The 14,838-nt window shown below is 59.7% G+C and overlaps 1 protein-coding gene across 1 annotated transcript in view; it reads left to right on the forward strand.

Moving 5' to 3' along the window:
- Positions 1-9,663, forward strand: part of ITPKB (inositol-trisphosphate 3-kinase B) — an 87,897-nt gene extending 78,234 nt beyond the window's left edge. The window contains exons 5-8 of the mRNA XM_044267392.1: positions 1,691-1,895; positions 3,052-3,153; positions 4,474-4,545; positions 6,456-9,663. Coding sequence (XP_044123327.1) covers positions 1,691-1,895; positions 3,052-3,153; positions 4,474-4,545; positions 6,456-6,671 — 595 coding nt within the window. The 3' untranslated portion in view covers positions 6,672-9,663. The remainder of the gene's footprint in view (positions 1-1,690; positions 1,896-3,051; positions 3,154-4,473; positions 4,546-6,455) is intronic.
- Positions 9,664-14,838: the final 5,175 nt, after the last annotated feature.

Below are 14,838 nucleotides of genomic sequence, written 5' to 3' on the forward strand. Positions count from 1 at the left end.
GGCCTTAGCGTGGAAGCTGTGGGTTCCCCACGGACTCACTGCCTTTCCAAGGGGTGCCCTGGCCTCCATATGGTTGCCGGTCCCCCCTGCAGCTGGCCTCTGCTCCCCCCTGTGAAATGGAGGTGTCGCCTTCCCCAGGGCCAGTGTCAGGGAGCATGGGCCCCACTGTCTAGCTGCTGACCATTTCCTCTGCCAGAGGGTGAGCAATTCCACCCCGGGGGAACTGTGGGGTCTGCTTTGGAGAAAGCCCCAGTCAGAGGAGACTGAGAGCTGAGGCTGCTTCCCGTTTGAGAAACTAATAAAAGCTCTTCGCAAAAGTAGAGCCCCCCACCCACCCCACAGGCCCCCAGAGGACACTCAGGAGCACTGGGGATGGCCAGCCCGCTCCAGCCACTCAGCACGCACACACAGCCACACACAGGCCAGTGGGACTCCACACATCACTGGCCCGGCCCTGCAGGCCCAGCGGGGTGTGCATGCACGGGGGTGTGTGAGTGTGCGTGCATGGTGGGGGGTGAGTGTGCATGCATGAGTGTGTGCGTACATGGGGGGTGTGCACATGAGAGGAGTGAGTGCATGAGTAGGTGGGCAGGTGAGTGCACACGTGAGTGTGTGGGTGAGTGGGTGTGAGTGTGTGGGGTGTGTATGCGCGTGTGGGTATGTGGGTGTGAGTGTGCACACATGTGTATGTGTGTGAGTGCATGTATGGGCTGTGTGCACAACGGAAGGCCATTTAATGACCAGGCCCGTGTTCACAGCCGGGGACTTGATCTTTCCTTGTATCTGATACAGTAGTTCTGAAACCTTGTCCTTCAAGGACCTCACGAGTGGATGTGCCGTCTGTTCTGGTCCCGCTCGGAGCAGATGTGACGGGCAGTGGCTGAGCAGGGCCTGGGACGCCCAGGGGTAGGGGGTCCGGACCTCAGTCACAGCCGCCCACCTTGTGGGCAGCCCCCACCCACAAGGGGCCACAAGGGGCCCGCGCAGAAAACCTCCCTCGCGGCAGCTCAGCACTGTGACTTCTGTTTCAGGAAGGCTCGCAGGCAGCCATGGAGCCAGGGGCGGGGGAGAGGGGTGTGATTGGGGAGCAGGGGTGCATCTGCATACGCCTACGTGTGCAGTGGGGGTGACTGTCCACCTCATTCTGGCGAGGGGGGGTGAGGGATTCAGCCAGTCCTGCCCCCACTGCCATTACCCCGCCAGGTTGAGCCGGCAGGCGCAGACCGGACGGCAGGGCAGTGTGCAGGTGTTGGCCATGTTTTCTGGGGCCCATCGGGCTGGGGGCTCCAGTGTGAGGGGGCACGGGTGGGTGAGGCAGGCTGACCCAGTAGGTCTGCGATACAACACGGGCCATGGGGCCCCCAGGCTCCCCGTACCGGCCATGGGCTTCCCCTTCCCCCACTGTGGGCCTTTCAGAGGCCACCTTCTGGCCTGGCCTTCGGACCCAGGAGCGGGGTGAGAGAGCCAAGGATGTCTAAACCCTTCCTAGAAGGGCAGGACCTTGGGTTCCTCCAGGCTTCCCCAGTGATGCTGGCGTGGGGTACCCCCTTCCCTAGGCAGCCCCAGTCTCCCAGCCTGAGTGCACGTGTGCCTCTCTGGGCAACCTGCCTGGGCTAAGCTGAGAGCTGCCCTCGGGCGAGGCTGGAGCTGCGGTCCGGCCAGCGGTCCTCATCACCCCCCTCCCACGCAGGACCTACCTGGAGGAGGAGCTCACCAAGGCCCGGAAGAAGCCCAGCCTCCGCAAGGACATGTACCAGAAGATGATCGAGGTGGACCCTGACGCCCCGACCGAGGAGGAGAAGGCCCAGCGGGCTGTGACCAAGCCGCGGTACATGCAGTGGAGGGAGACCATCAGCTCCACGGCCACCCTCGGCTTTAGGATCGAGGGCATCAAGGTGAGGCCCGCAGGCACCCAGCTGAGGAGGGGATAGGGGTTCCAATGTGCCCCCGTGGGGTCGCAAGTGCACAGGTCGTGGTTCCCACGGCCCTGCTGGGTTTCCACACTCGGCCCACTCTGGGCCCCAGCGTCGGGGTTGGCTCGCTGGAAGCCCCCAGCCCGCCAGCTGCCTGACGGCAGAGAGCACCTCTGCAGAGGGTCCCCTGGGCACTGCTCTGGGGTGAGAGAACCACTCGCCCTTCCCCCTGTCCTCTGAAACAAGCATTTTCTTTCCTTTCTGCAACCAGCCCTCGGACTGGCTATGAATTTCATGCTCGTCCCCCTCCCCGTAGTGCTCATTTTTCTCTCCTTATCTGTATGAAGCGACCCCCCAATCCCTCACCTCTCCCTCTCCAGCTGGATGTTCTGACCTCTGGTCACTGTCCGGCCAGCGTCCCCACCAGCACTTTCCCTGCCTCACCCCTCCGCTCCCCCAGAGACGGGCCGTCCACCTGGCTGTCTGTCCCTTCGCCCCAGCGCCCTGCTTAACCTTTCCGAGGCGACCACGTTGCACTAACCGGCCTGATGGTGCACAGACCCCCGAGTGTGGTGACTCCACGTGGGGCCATCCTTCCTCAGCCTTCGTCCCCAAGAGCAGAGCTCCTCCTGGGGGAGCTAAGCTCCGTGCGCTTCCCTGGAACAGCCTAGAACACACATAGTGCCAGGATAAGAAGAGGGAGCCATCTCCTGTCCGGGGTGGGCCAGGGAGCAGAGACAGCATCTTGGCCTCCAGGGAACCTGCGATAAAGGATCTCACATTACAAAGGGAACCTAGCTGACCCTGGGGTTGGAAGCCCCTGTCTTCTGTCTGGACAGCAGGGACCCGCGGGCACTCGGGTTCTGAGGGCAAAGCCCCGAGTGTAGTGGAGACCCGTCCTTCTCATCCAGCCCCTGCTGCCCACGGCCCCACCCCTCCATCCCTGGCCTGCACACCCCAGGCCTCCCCTGACCCTGTGATAGTGCGGGCGCCTGCCTCCCTCCCCAGCACTTGGGCACCACAGGGTCTCCATAGCCCCATGAGCTATGGGCATCCTTGGGCTGCCAGGTGGGTGAGCGCCCTGCCAGCCCCCGAGCCCTCTGCTGACACCCCTGGGGGGCGTCCTTGTCCTTCTCAGAAAGAAGACGGCTCCGTGAACCGGGACTTTAAGAAGACCAAAACGAGGGAGCAGGTCACCGAGGCCTTCAGAGAGTTCACAAAGGGGAACCGCAACATCCTGGTAAGTCAGCCCCCCACCACTCCCGGGAGGGGCTAGCTGCACGGGGACCACCCATGGCCCCCTAGGCTTGCCTAGCCCTGGACCGAACCGGGCCGCCAGGCCCACATGCCGGCCCCAAACTCCCACTGGGCAGGTACAGAGGAAGTTGACTCGGTTGCCAGCCCCATTTGAGGGTCACCGGAGGCACTCAGTGGGCTCACTCTCTCCCTTGCCATCCCCTAACGGCGCTGGGGACGGTTCCCTCCCATGAGAGGATTGCTGCCACTATAGTCTCAGCACCTGCCAACCATTGTGGGCTCACCAGATCCGCAGGGCAGTCTCCTGGGGCGGGGAGAATTTCTTGTCCCCACTTCACAGGTGAGGGACTGAGAGGGTCAAAGGCCCAACTACAAAAGCACAGAGTGGGAACTCACGTGCAGGCCACTGCAGTAGTAGACAAGCTAGACCCATGGCTCTGACCTCTGGGGTTAGGACCTTGACCCTCCAGGCAGAAGTAGGGTGTACTGAACATCCGCACCCCATGGGAAAGGTGCCCTGGGACAGACCCAGGTGCTTTGGGGATATGGGCCCTGGAGCCCCCAGGGACAGGTTCCTTCTGAGCAGGGGTGGACCTGGACAGCGTTATCTCTGAGCGGACTCCGAGCTGGCTGCACTCGAGGGTCTCCCTCCCTCCTTTGCAGGCCGGATAGGCTTCCCTGAGGCCCTGGCAAGGAGACTTCGGGCATGGGGTGCACCCCCGAGCTCCTCCACGGCCCGAGCCCCCTGTTTGCCTGCCACAGAGCACATGCCTCACTCTTGGTGGTGCTAAGCCTGGGCCGTGGCCTTCTGCAGGAGGAGGGCGTCGAGGGATGTGGGACCCTGCATACAGCGGGCTTCCCCACAGTCCCTGGGGACGGCAGGCACCCCAGAGGCCGGCGCAGCTCTGTCCACATCCGAGGGCTGCACGGAGAGGCCCCTGGCAGAGGCTCCCCACTTTCCCTTCGGAAGGTCACGGGCACGAGGTCTGTGTTCTGGAAGGCCCCATGGTGGCCGGGCTGTTTGGAGGCTGCCTCCTCACTATTGGCCTTCCAGAATGACTGTCACCACGTGTGAGAACTCGTAGGAGCTGCACGGCTCAGCAGGGGCCTCCCCTCCCTCCCCTCCCGCTCACAAAGGAGTGTGGATGGACAAAGCGGGGCACCAGGAGTCGGGCTGCCCGCCTCGCCTGGGCCTGGGGCTTGGAATAAATGCTCAGGGCAGAAGGTCCCTTCCACTCTGATACCTGGCAAAAAGCCGCCCCACCCCCAAGTGTTTAGAACTCTGGCCATTTTCTGTCCCCAGATCGCCTACCGGGACCGGCTGAAAGACATTCGGGCCACTCTAGAAGTTTCTCCCTTCTTCAAATGCCACGAGGTAAATACCGGGCTTTCCTTCTCTGGGTTGTGGCGGCAGCCTTTGGGTCTGCCCACCTGAGTGGTGAGCACACCTCCCACACTCATGGGCCTGCTTCTTCTGGAAACCCGAGGGCAAGTATTAGGACCACGCAGCCAGAGAGGCAGGCTGCCCGGGATTGGCCAATCGCTGCCGGCAGGAGCCCCGTCCACACGTGTCTGCCCCAAGCTCCCTGGACAGACCACGCAGAGCTGTCCTGCCTCAGGGCTGTGGTCATCCATCCTCCCACTGCTTCCTGCCCCACCTGGCTCCCGAGACTTCCATCCCACAGGCCCCCAGGTCTCAGGGCAGAGCCCCCAGAGCTGCCGAAGCAGCCCCCCCATCACCACCAGAGACCTTTGGGCACCACCCTGAGAGCCTGGCTGGAACTTTCCACCTGTTCCTGCTTCCACGTCTGTATGTCTGCGGGGGCAGCAGCCAGGGAACCCAGACACCCGAGACAGAGTTCCCTGGGGGGTTCTGCAGGACCGTGGGGTCAGAGATCCCAGGCCTCCGGCCCCTGGAGTGTGCACGCACACATGTGCACATGCACACGCCGCACACGCCTATGCACGCCGCTCCCCGGAAACGGTTACTGCCGTGGTGAAGCAGGCACCCCACGCTCCCCACAGCCTTGCAGCTCCTTCCAGAAAGCAGCTTCTGTCAGGGTCTTGCACGGAGGGAGCCTGAGCCTGAGCCTGAGCCTAAGCCTGAGACCGGCCCACAGAGAGGGCAGCGGGGGCAGCAGGTAGAACAGGAAATGGGTGGTCCCAGGACCCCGGGCGCTGGGAACTTCCCCGGGGGGCGGGGGGAGGGGTGGGCAGGCCCTGCCAGGCCTCACAGCATCTTGGTGCAGGTGACGAGGCTGGCCCTGCTTCTGAACACACAGCCCAGCTTGCCCTTCGATTTTATCCCTAACTTGTCCTTCGGTCAGGGTGCACCTGTCCCACCTGGTGGCTCTGGCAGGTGCCTGGGTAGGACTGCCTGTGAGGAGGGACTGCCCAGAGGGCAGACAGGGTGGGCTCTGCCCTGAGCAGCTGCTCTTGGCCTAGCCATCCCCAGGTTGCCCTTTCCTCCCCTACTCCACACTGAGGCCCAGGATGTGCAAGCCCTCTGCCCCTCCCAGGGCCTCTGGATCCCCAGCTCGGTAAAAGGTCTTTGTGCGGCCCCACTGGAGCCTCCCTTCCCCTCAGCCTGCTTGCCTGCTCCAGAGGGCACGGGCTGTGCATGGGCCTCGGAACCCCAGGACCTGCCCACTGGGCCAAGGGACCGCACTGCACCACCCGGGACCTGGGAGCTATAAGGACCCCGCACCCTCTCCCCAGACTCTCTTACTTCCTTCGGCCCCACACAGTGATCTGGGGGAGGGTGTGGGGAATGGATTTGTATTTGGGAAAGTGCCTCACTCCATGCAATTGCTCTGAGCCAGAGCCAGGTGGGGGGGGGGGGCGGTGTCAGAGCCGGGCCATAGCAGAGACCAGCCCCAGAGGCCCTACCGGGCCTCTCTGCTCAGGCTTTGCCTGGGTCATGCGACTGGAATGGGGGTGGTCTGGGCCTCCCTGCCACCCTCCTGAGGGGCTGTGTGTGCACTGGACAGGTCTATCAGGAGGTAGGAATTGCAGGGTAGGACCCCAAGCTTTAGCCGTGGTCTGAATAGTGGGGGCAAGGGTCTGCCACCCCAGAGATCCTCCCTGATGCCGCCCACACGGAAGATGGTAGCTGTCCTGGTGGCCGGCGTCCTTTGCCCCCTGCTCCGCCACCCTGGGTGGGCTCTGCCAGGTGGGATGGGTCTTCGAGCTCTGGGCTCCTCAGCACTCTGGCTGCAGGGGGCGAGCTCTGGGGGCTCCAGCGCTGCCCTCCCCAGCTCCCCATTCGCTGCCCTTTCCCCCCAGGTCATCGGCAGCTCGCTTCTCTTCATCCATGACCAGAAGGAGCAGGCCAAGGTGTGGATGATCGACTTCGGGAAAACCACCCCCCTGCCCGAGGGCCAGACCCTGCAGCACAACGTGCCTTGGCAAGAGGGGAACCGGGAGGATGGCTACCTCTCGGGCCTGAACAACCTCATCGACATCCTGACGGAAATGTGCCAGGACGATCCACTCGCCTGAGGCCCCACGGACCCGCATCACCACCCCGTCCCTTCCTACTCCTCCGCTTCCTTTCTCCTTTCATTTCCCTTTGCGTCTATCAGGGTGTGAGCCCCAGAGCCGACCCTCCCGAACTGCACTACAAGACACTTTGTAGAGACGAGATGGAGAGTTCCAAGAGCAGATGAGAGATTTTCTGGTCACTTTCCTCATGAAGGGCTTGGAGCTGGGGTTTCTATATCTGTCTGTGCGTAGGATCTCCCAACAAAAGAGGAATGCCCAGACCCGGGCTCGGCGGCCTGGAGGGCAGCTCTGGTGGGCTGAGGTTTGGAAGCAGACTCAGGTAGCTGTGGCACTTACTGGTGGGTCACTAACCCAGGAGCTAGACGCAGCCTCTAGATGCGTCACCTGCGGGGACCTGCTGCCCCCTGTTGGCCAGTGCGGTCAGTGCCACTGCCAAGTTCAGCCTGTATGTGTGCCATCCTCCCCCTGGGGGGGCCGGGATGAGGGGTCGTTGTAAAAATCTGGGCTTGGGCAGGTGCCTGGCTGCGGGCTGCTGGTCTTGGGGCACCAAGCCACTGGGAACTGCGTGTCGGCCATTAACAGGCCAGGGGCGCGCACAGACGGTGTTGGCCTTCTATAGGCACCCCACCCATCTGGTATTGAAATCCTCCAGCTTTGGGCCAGACCTGGGAGTCAGGAGATGTTCTCCGACCCAGGCCTTCGCAGGAGGGGGCAGGCAGGAGCTGTATTCTTCCATATGATTCTCGTCCTCTGAGTTCAGAGGACACTCCACACACCTGAGCTTCCAGGGATGTTCCCTAACCACCCAGAGCCACTTGTTTCTCCAGCTCCCTGCCTTGCAGTGGTAAGGTCAGGGGTCCCGGGTGGGGCGGGCCGGGACACAACCAGCCCCAGAGGGAGAAGACAGAACCTACAGAGCACACTCCCTGTACATCCCTTCACATTCACACCCCCACCATCTCCCTGGCCTTCTTTCATGAGATCAGGCCCCCAGAAAGTTCAGGCAGGCTCTGGGGCAGTGCTGGGCAGGGAGGAAGCAGGTTCCTGGCTTACTGGCCTCCTCTCCCCACTAAAGTAACTCTTAGTGCCTGAAGGGGTTAGACCCACATTTTCCAAATGTGGTGCAGGCAACCCCCAACATAGGGGATGGGAGACGGGGTGGCATCTCTCCCTGGCGTCTCCAGGTTGCTTGAACATGACTGGGGAACCCCTAAACTGTGTTTTAACTTTCAAGCAAGTTACGTCTCTCTTCTGGAGAAGAATGTAAAATTGGCCTGACTTTGTAAGAACAAAACTATCAGCTCTTTGGCCATGCAGAGCTGCGCTCCCCAGGTGCCTTCCTTGGCCCATGGATGTATGGGGGCGGGGGCAGAATTGAGCTCTGACAGGCGGCAGGTGCTGGGGTCATTTCCTCCAGAGGGACCAGTCCAGAAGTTTCCTGGGCTGCCCCCTGTCACCCCAGGGTCTCTGGAGGACCTCTGACCTCCCTCTAGGACACCAGCATTTCCCCTTTTCGTGCTGGGTGTGTGACGGTTGGTGGGGGCAGAGGGCGGGTCACAGGAGGATGTTTAAGTACAGTTTTGTGTGTGTTTTTTTTTTTTTTTAAAGGAAATCCCTTCTAAACTTCCTGGCTTTTGTTGAAAACAGTGGTGAGCTCCAATGTGGGGTATGCTAAAGGTCACACCCCCGCCCAGCTGAGCACAAGAGGTCTCGTGACAGCATGTGACCCTCTGAAGGCAGGAGCACCACAGCCAGCTCTGGGCCTCCCTCTGGAGCTGGAGTCACCTGTGGCTCAGAAGGGGCCTGGTGGTCTGTGCCTTGGCAGTCCTCTGGGGGAGGGACATCGTCCATTCAGACCTCCAGATTCCAGATCCCAGCGCTGTGGGCTGGCCAGAAGTCGCCCGCCCTCGATCTATGTAGAAATTTTGCTAAAGCAAATGAATGCTCTGAACAGGAAGTGCGAGGGACCAGCTTGAGCTACTTAAGAGAACAAAATTTCCAAGCACTTTAAACAGGCACCAATTGTTTGCGAACGATGTGCTGAAATACAAGGGATGTGTTTATCAGAGGAGGTCTGCACTGCTGATAAGTCGGCTACAGGTTGCTTTGGGGCACGTTCTATCAGCGAAAGTGGTAGTTTTTTTGCGATGTTATTCTCTTCCTTAGGGCTTGGGGTTCTGTATGTACTAAATAACTCTCCTCTCCCGCACCTCTTCTCTCCAACTGGCGTGCCCCCTTCCCTGCCTCCTCCCTGTCCTAAAGGAGAAGATGGATCCTGAGTAGAATTTCCCGGAACCCTTCCCTGCCCAGCCCTGGTCCCCACAGGGACACCTCGGATTCTGGCCGCGCAGGTGCTGGGAGGGCAGGGCGAGCGAGGCGCGTGCACATGGCGCACAGGTGCACGAGCGGCTTTCCTGCCGGCTCCTCGCTGTGCCTCGGGTGGCGGGGGTGGTCTCGGAGAGCAGCATGCTTCACGTGTTCGCGGAAGGTTTCTCTTGCCTTTAGTGTCGTGTAAGAAGTTTTTAAGTTATATTTATTTTTTCCGGTTTTTTAATTGCACAAAACACTAAGACTGGGAGGCTGGATTCTGTGTGTCCTTGAAAGCTGTGCCTTCTTCCTGAACTTTTCCCACTCGGTGGAAAGAGCCCGGACACAGCACTGCCCCCCCCCTTCCCCCGCCCATGGACTCTTTCCTCTGTTCGCTGTATCTAGCTTTGAGTTTGCCCGCATCCAGTCCACCCCGTCCCCTACACCTCCCCCACGTGTAGAGAACCCAGGCTGTCGGCTTGGGAAGAGGCCAGGGGTTCCCTGCCCACCCCCAGTGCCTTTCTCCTAGAGAAGACCACTCCCCAGAGGGTTCTCCTTCCCTCTGCACCCCTTTCTCCGTGACACCTTGGAGAAAACTGTTACAAACCACCCACCCGCCCAGTGCCTGTCGAACAGACCGCGTCGCTCTGTACCTTCCTGAATAAAGGCCCGAGACACCACAGTACCAGCCTCCTTGCGGTCCTTTGCGCCCAGAGCCCTGGAGAAGCGTCTCGGGGTGGGTGGGGGACTGCGCTCTTTGGAAACTGGAAGATCGCGCTGGGGCCCCAAGAATCCCCCCAGGAATGGGGCTCAGATTGGGTAACGTTTCGATCTGCAAACGATTTAAAACAGGCTTCAGATCCAGTCTTTACAGCCTTGTCCACAAAACCTCTGAGTAGTTAGTCATTCAGTACACAGAATGACCACTAGAAGGGATCGTCTCCCACCCCACAGCCCAGAGGACTAGGGGGAGGCCATTGCACGTGGAGACGAGCTCTGTGCAAAGTGGGGAGCTGGCTGCTCGCCTCTGTGGTCTCCTTTGATCCCAGTTCACCTCCACCAACATTGCTCTGCAGTCTGTTTTACAGAGGGGGAAACTGAGGCCAAACAAGGGACCTGGGCAATAAATGGGGAGCAGAGATTTGGATCCAGACTGCCTGGTTGCAGACCCGATTCTGTACTGATTGCTCCTGCTTGGTGAGCTTTCTCAGGCAGAGAGCCTGTCCTGTCTCTGCCCTGCCTGTGTCCCAGGCTCTCAGCACGGGGCTTGGCCCTCCCTGGCCTCCCCTGTCATTCCTCATTGCAAGGGCTGCTTACTCTCAGAAGGCAGTAGGAAATAAGCCTCTCCTCCAGGTTGCTTCCTGGAGAACCTAAACAGAAAGAAGTACAGTCTTGGCTCCAATGTTGGCCCCTTGGAGAGGGGTGAGAGCCCCGGGCAAGAGTGAGACACCCCAGCCACCATCTCCCATGGCAACGGTCCCACCCTCACCTTCTCAATGTTTGCAGCCGCCTGTGGAATTTAGACAGTGTCCACACCAGAAGGATGTCACCCTGAAGACGGGGGCTTACCCCTGGGGACTGGTGTTTCTTCAGCATCTCGCTGGGCCCAAGAAAAGTGCTTAGCCAATGTCTGTTGACGGGGACCTCGAGCACTGTCGGTGACCACGGCGGTCAGATACATGGATGCCCTTCCTTCTGCAGAAGGACTCACCACCGTTGGCTGGCGAGGGCTCCCTGGCCCCTGGGTTTGCGCCCCCTGTGGCCGTCCCTCCTTTGGGTCTTACTCTAGACCTTGTCATTGCCCTGACTGGTCAGGAGGCACCCCGCAAATGCTTGCTGGAAGGCGTGAGCGTCAGTCCCCTCTTCTACTCTCAGCTCTGTCCTCTGCGGCACCGCCCCCCCGGACTTGGTGATCACGCCCCCACCCCAACCCCTCTAATGTGAAACCCCGCACACCTGTGTCCCAGGCCTGCCGCTCCTCCTGAGCCAGGACTTCGCTGCCTGGTCTCCTCCAGCACAGTCATCAGTGGGACCAGGGGCATCCGGGCCCTCTCAGCTTCTGCACCCTTCCTCCTGCCAACCAGGAGCGGACCCCACATCCCCCAGAGGTCCAGCCCTAGAATAAGGACCCCAGGCCATGGCGGAGGGGCGGAGGAGAGCCTGGGCACTGCCAGGGCACGTGGACATCCACTGTGGGGGTAAAGAGTTGTCTTCCCTCATTTAATGGGGTCTTGGGTCTTTCTGCCTGCTTCGGACAAACTCCCCTGGCCAGGCTGCCTGCTGGCCCAGAGAGAGCTCGGGGTCTGCTGCCCACAGGTCCCCCAGTAGTCTGGGGTGTGGGTGGGGGGACAAGGCACTCCAGCAGGGCAGGGGAGGGGGTGGGGCTCCTCTTTATCTTGTTGTGGTGGTTCTCACCAGGATCCCTGGAAAGTGTGAGTCTGTTCTCCTCAGGTGAGGATCGAAGGTCTGTGCCCCACCAGGTAAACCCAGCCCAGTGATGCTCCTGGGAACCAGGGCACCAACCATAGGCATCTCTGTGGACCTACTGGGCTCTCTGGGAAGGGGACTTGGGTCAAAACTCTTATTTCATGGACTCTGTAAGCAGAGGGCCCTGGTGGCATCTCGGATGGCATTTTGGGCATTAGCATCTGCATAGACCCGAGAAGACTGCCCCTTGCGGCTGTAGTGGGAAGTGCAGTCCCTTCCAGAACTAAGTCATAGACAAGACTGTGACTTAGTTCTAGAGAGACTATGACCCAGATCCACAGGGACCAAAGGCCTGCCCACACCTCTCCTCCCCGGCACCTCATTCCCATTAATGTCAGAGGAGAGCTGTGGGTATGGGGATACCACCCTCTTACTTCCACCAGCAATGGGGCCCCATTGCCTTCAAAGCCACAAACAAGCCAACTAGTCTCTACGGTGAACAGTTGTGCTAGGACCATCCCGAGCCCTGGGAAACCTGATGGCCAGTCACCCTATTGCTTTTCCGGTCTCCTCTGGCACCAACCAGCTCAGCCTGGGTTCCCTAGAAACCAGGTAAAAGCTGGCTTTTATCAAGGAGAGCGATCCCAAGGGGCCCGGCATGGTGGAGGGTGGAAGGTGGTGTGTGGAACAAGGTTGGGACAAAGCAAGGGGCAGAGTCAGCAAGCGTAAGCCACCCTCCCAGCACCCCCAGCTCTGCCTCCCACTGGCTACCCTGTCCACAGGACCTCATCTCATGCGGGCAGCACTGCTACTCGGGTGCCTGTGTGGGTCAGCGCAGTGATGGTGAGGGCAGCAGCCGAGGCTCTGACCATGAGAACAACACAGGCCTTTGCTGGGCTCCTCTGGTCTGGGGTGCTCTGGGAACCAAGGGAGACCGGGCTTTTCTAGTAAACACCAGAGGGCAGTGCCCATCCTGCTCCCCGCCCCTCACCGGCCAGTCCTCCATTCTGTCCCTTGCACTTCCCTGAATGATGATCTCACCCCCTTACCCAGTTGGGCAGGAAGCTGGGGTCCCATCAACCTGCGAAGTCTGGTGAGGGACAAGAAACTGGAAATAAGGAAGCTCCCTGCAGGTCTGCCCAGGGTTAGCAGGGGCGTGCCCAGGCTGTCTCCAGACCAGGGACCCCCAGGAAAGCCTCCCAGAACAGTTTGAAAACCTGCGGTTGATGGGAAACCTGCTGGGGTAGGGGAGGGGAGCCAGGAGACCCAAGCCTGCCTCTGAGCCATGGCAGGGCCCCAAGGTCACTGAGGGTCTCCACTAAAGTCTGGGGAGTAACTTGGCTTAACACAGTGGTTTCTCACCTTTGGGGATCACAGATATGATATGCTTCAAATAATTTAAAGGAAGCGATGAACCCTTTTCCCAGAAAAATGCCCATAAGCATACACACAAAGTTATATAGGAATTCAGGGACTCCTGGACACCCCCTTCCCCCACCAGCCCCTGGATAGATCCCCAGGTGGTGGGCAGGTCTGACTTAAGAATGCTTGGTTTGGGACACCCAGGTGGCTCAGTCAGTCAAGCAGCTTTCTTCGGCTCAGGTCATGATCCCAGGGTCCTGGGATCAAGTCCCGCATGAGGCTCCTTGCTTGGTGGGGAGCCTGCTTCTCCCTCTCCCTCTGCTTGCCACTCTGCATGCTTGTGCTCTCTCTCTCTCTCTCTGTCAAATAAATAAAAAAAAAAAAAGAAAAGAAAAAAGAATGCTTGGTTCATCACAGCCCTTCCCAGTAGGGGAACGCTCCCCACCCCCCTCCCTGCAAGGGTGTCTCTGTCATCAGAGGCCTGCCTGGCAGCTGTTCCCCTTTTCCCCCTCCCTTAACGATTCAGACTTCTGAAAGGCATCACCTTAGAACTACGGCCCACCTATTTTTGTAAATAAATCTTTATTGGAAATAGCCATGCACATTTTTTATGTACTGTCTATGGCTGCTTTCACACCACAACGTCAGAGCTGAGTAGATGCCCCAGGCATTCCGTGGATGCAAAGCCTGAAATACTCACTGTCTACCCTTTTACGGGAAAGTCCTCCAATCCCTACCTCACGCCGACCACAGCCATGGAAAGAATGACTCCCTACCTGGCACCATGCTAGGGGATTCATGACTGTTACTGCAATTTTTATAAGAACTCTGGAGCTGCTTTAACCCCATTTGTACATGAGAAAGCAGAGACACAGAGAGGGTGAGGAACTTATTTAAGAACACACAGCTGGTAAGCGATCGACTCAAGCCCTTTCCACGACCCCATGCAACTGAGTCTCCCCACCGAGCAGCAGGGTTGGTGCAGGCACACGGCTGCATCGCAGGATTTGGGGAGTGGCCTGTGGTCAAGCCATGGGTCCTGGTGACTAGAAACCTGACAAGGCCCAAGCCACGTTGGTCCCAAGCATGGCCCTCAGGGGGGTGAGGGCTGATCTGCAGAGCCCAGGCTCTGGCTTTGGCCCCCACAACAGGCAGGACCCGGAATTCCACCAGCCCTAGAGGATTTGAGCTGGGGGTGTGACGGCCTGGCTCAGGAGCTCTCTGGGAAGCGCTGTCTTTTCTAGACTCCAGGTGACCCTGTAAGCGAGCACAGCCCCCCGCAGCCTCCCTTCCCCCAGAGACCCTTGCACACAAACAAACAGAGTTATCATTGTCCCTGACACCCCCCACAGACTGCCAGTTCGCAGGCCAGCTCACACGCCCTTCCACTGAAAGACAGAAGCTGCATCCTGTTCTATACAGACACCAAGACACATGTGCATGTCCTTTCTCTCTTTGCCACCACAGCCGAGGCCAGCCCCTGCTCGTTCATGTGCCAGGCACAGATGGGCCCGAGCAGGGAGGCGGGAGCAGAAAATCCAGCAAGAAGAAAGATTTCACACCTCAGCTGGATGTGAAGGCTTGCAGTTCTGGGTTTTTTTCAACAAGAAAAAAACTAGTCTGATGTAATACTGATAATAAAAACATGAGATGGGAAGCGCTTCCCCCAGCACAAATTTATTTTCTCACAGTTCTGGAAGCTGGATGTCCAATCTCAAGGTCTGGCAGGTTGGTTTCTGGGGAGGACCCGTTCCAGGCTTCCTACTGATTGCCCAAGGCCAAGGGCAAGTTCTGCCACGGCCAGCTCATGCAGGGGCCCCCACCCGTCTGAGCAGGGTGCTCCACTACACCCTCACGCGGCCCGCTCTGCTCCAGACACAGTCCCACTGCACAAGAATGGGGTGGCGGTGGGGAGGGGGGGACGGGACACAAGGCAGCCCCCGCCCCTGTTGTGCACTAACATGGCAGACTGTTTCCAGCTCCACCTTCCATCCCGAACCTTCCAAACTTGTGAATGAGTAAAGCGGTTTGGGGGTGTGGGGGTGGGGGGAGTGCGTCGCTCAGTTCT

The sequence above is a fragment of the Neovison vison genome, chromosome 10 (genome assembly GCF_020171115.1).
Source record: "Neovison vison isolate M4711 chromosome 10, ASM_NN_V1, whole genome shotgun sequence".
Taxonomy (NCBI): Eukaryota; Metazoa; Chordata; class Mammalia; order Carnivora; family Mustelidae; genus Neogale; species Neogale vison.